The sequence below is a fragment of the Eimeria tenella genome, genomic scaffold (genome assembly GCF_000499545.2).
Source record: "Eimeria tenella Houghton genomic scaffold, Eth_scaff1252, whole genome shotgun sequence".
NCBI lineage: Eukaryota > Apicomplexa > Conoidasida > Eucoccidiorida > Eimeriidae > Eimeria > Eimeria tenella.
In genome coordinates this window covers 141-3,297 of record NW_013543720.1, presented here as the reverse complement: position 1 = coordinate 3,297, position 3,157 = coordinate 141, and the positions used below count along the sequence as shown (strand labels likewise).

General features: G+C 58.8%; 1 protein-coding gene across 1 annotated transcript; it reads right to left on the bottom strand.

The window, feature by feature from the left end:
* Positions 1-110: 110 nt before the first annotated feature.
* ETH_00016235 (uncharacterized protein) lies at positions 111-2,665 on the bottom strand (the record flags this gene model as incomplete). Its single annotated transcript, XM_013378980.1, has 1 exon — positions 111-2,665. A coding segment is annotated over one exon (2,555 nt), but the record flags the coding sequence as incomplete, so codon positions are not given.
* Between the last annotated feature and the right edge of the window lie 492 nt (positions 2,666-3,157).

Genomic DNA, 3,157 nt, shown 5'->3' with positions numbered 1-3,157 from the left:
GCATCTGCTGCTGCGCCTCGCTGGCGCACACAGCAGCCGCTGCAGCAGCCACATCTTCTGCTGCAGCAGCAGCAGCAGCAGCATCCGCTGCTGCTGCCGCTGCAGGCCACCCTGCAGCTGCTGCAGGTGCTGCTGCTGCTGCTGCTGCTGCTGTGCATATGCCTGAAATGAACGGTGGGGCAAAAAATGCAGCATCCAGGCGGAAGGGCCTTTTGGACTTTCCTTTGAACGCAGCAGCAGCAGCAGTTGCTGCTGCTGCTGCTGCTGTTGCTGCTGCTGCTTCGTTGGCTGCTGCTGTCGTCTCTGCAGCTGCCGTGGCTGCTGCTTCCTTCGAAGCAGCTGCTGCAGCCTGGTGAGCCGCAGCGGCAACAGAAGGTGCAGCAGCAGCAACAGTAGTCGCTGCTGCAGCAGCAGCAATGTCTCGGGCTCCTGCTGCAGCAGGTGCGGCCCTTGTTGCTTCAGCAGCAGCAACAGTGCGCAGCAGCAGACGCATGCACGAGTTGCTGCTGCACTTTTCTGCTGCTGCTGCTGCTGCTGCAGCACGTGCCCTCATCCTTCCCAGCAGCGTCCACGAGCCGCCGTGTTGCTGCTGCTGCTTTTGCTGCTGTTGCTGCTGCTGCTGCAATTGCTGCTGCTTCTGGCTGTACACGTCGAAACCAGCAGCAGTGAGCAATTCTTCCCGCGATCTTGCTGCTGCTGCTGCTGCACTTGCTGCTGCTGCTGCTGTGTCACTAAGCTGCTGCTGATGGTAGAGGGGGCTCGGAGGCAGCGTCCCCTTAACAAGCAGCTGCAGCATCGGAGGCAGCAGCAGCTGCTGCTTTTGGTGCTGCAGTTGCTGCTCCTTTTGGTGCTGCAGGTGCTGCTGCTGTTGGTGTTGCAGTTGCTTCTGCTGCTGCTCCTGCTTCGCTTGCTGCTGCTGTGGCTGGTTTCGCTGCTGCTGCTGCTGCTGCTGCTGCTGCATTTGTTGCTGCCACGCGCTGCCAGACGGAAGATCCTCAGCTGCTGCGGATTTTTCTGGTGCTGCTGTTTCTGCAGCAGCAGCAGCAACAAAATCAGCAGCAGGTTGCATGCCGCCCAGTTCTTCAGCAGCTCCTGGTGCAGCATCGAAACCTCGTCCTGCTGCTGCTGCTGCTGCTGCGGTTGTTGCTGTCGCTGCTGCTGCAGGCGGCGCTTTTGCTGCGCTGCTTTGCTCACCAGAAAATTTACCAACTGCAGGAAGACAAGCTGCTGCTGCTGCTGTCGTTGCTGCTACTGCTGCTGCTGTGGCTGCTGCACCATCTTCCGTTTCGTCTGCTGCCCAGTGCATTACTCTTGCTGCTACTCCTGCTGCTGCTGCTGCCGTTTCTGCATCTGCTGCTGCTGCTGCTGCTTCATTTGCTGCTGTTGCATCGGCTGCTGCTTCTTCAGCTGCCTGTGCATCCGCTGCCGTTGTTTCCGCTGCTGCTCCATTTGCTGCTGCTGCATCTTCCGCTGCTGCTGCATCTTCCGCTGCGGCGTCTTTTGCTGCTGCACCTGCTGCTGCTGCATGTACTGCTGCTGCATCTGCTGCTGCTGTATCTGCTGCTGCTGCATCTTCCGCTGCGCGCTCTTCTGCTGCTGCATCAACTGCTGCTGCATCTGCCGCTGCTGCATCTGCTGCTGCTGCATCTGCTGCTGCTGCATCTGCTGCTGCTACATCTCCTGCTGCTGCATGTGCTGCCTCAGCTTCAAGGTTTTTTGGTGCCTGTGCGATTGCCTCTACTGTTGCTGCTGCTCTTGGGTCTTCTGCTGCCGCTGCTGCTGCTGTTGCTGCTGCAGCTGAGTTTTGTATTGCTGCAGCTGTGGCATTTACTGCTTCTGCTGCTGCCTCATCCGCTTTTGCTGCCGCTATCGCGCCCGCTGCTTCTGCCTTTGCAGCCGGAGCTTTTGCTGCTGCTGCTGCTGCTGCCGTTGCTGCTGCTGCTGCTGCCTCGGCTCCTTCCTTTATCAAGCCCACTTTCAATTCTGCTGCTGCTGCTGCCGCTTTTGCTGCCAGTTCTGCCTTTTCTTCTGCTGCTGCAGTGACTGCTGCTGTAGTGTCGGATGTTGCTGCGTCTCTTGCTGATGCTGCTGCTGTTTCTGCTGTTGCTGCTGCCACTGCTGTTGCTGCTGATGCCGCTGCTGCTGCTGCTGCTACTGCCTTTTCTGCATCATTATATGCTGCCGCTCCCGCTGCTGCTGGGTCTGCAGCTCTTGGTATTGCTGCTGCTGCTGCTATTTCAGCTGCTGTAGCTCCTTTGCTTGCAGCTGTGTCTGGTACAACATTTGCTGCAGCTGCTTCTGCTGCTGCTGCTCCAGCTGCTGCTGCTGCTGCTGCTGCTGCAAGCTCAAACTGACTGCTGCTGGGAGAACATAAAAGTTTCTCCCCACAAGCAGAAGCAGCAGTTGCTGCTGCTTCCTTCGGTGCTGCTGCTGCTGCTGCTGCAGCTGGCGTAGCGGTCGTTGGGGTGGCTGATACTGCTGCTGTTGCTGCTGCTGTTGCTGCAGCAGGCATCGCCCCTAAGCCTGTGAAGCTAGTGAAACTATAGCTGTCTTCATTCAAAATGAGGCTGTTGCTGCTGCTGGCTCTGCTGTTGCTGCTGCTGCTGCTGCTGCTGCTGTCGCTGCTGCTCTCCAGGCTGCTGCTCTCGTATTTTGGACTGTCCATTTTGCTGCTGCTGCTGTTTTGCTGCCCTGCTGCAGCTCCCCTGATAACTTTTGAACGCCTGCTGCCCTTGTTGGTGCTGCTGCTGTTGCTGCTGCTGTTGCCGCTGCTGTTGCTGCTGCAGCGAATGAGGTGGAAGCAGCAGCAGCAACAGCAGCAGCAAGTGGGGGAGTCCACCCCGCAAGAAGCTCTACAAAGGGCACCCACTGCTGAGCTGCTGCTGCTGCTGCTGCTCCTGCAGCTGCGTAGCAGCAGCAGCTAAGGATTCTGGCTGCCGCAGCAGCGGCTGCTGCTGCTCCTGCTGTTGCTGTTACTGCTGCTGCTCATCTGCTGCAGCAAAGACAGCAGCAAAATCCACTTTAAATTCTATTTGCTTTCTTCACAGAGTTGTTTGCTGCTGCAGTGCATGCACTGGGGCTGCAGCAGCTGTCCTTAAGGGCACTAGGGGGCCCCCCGAGGGGCCCCCTGGGGCCCCCCGAGGGGCCCCCTGGGGGC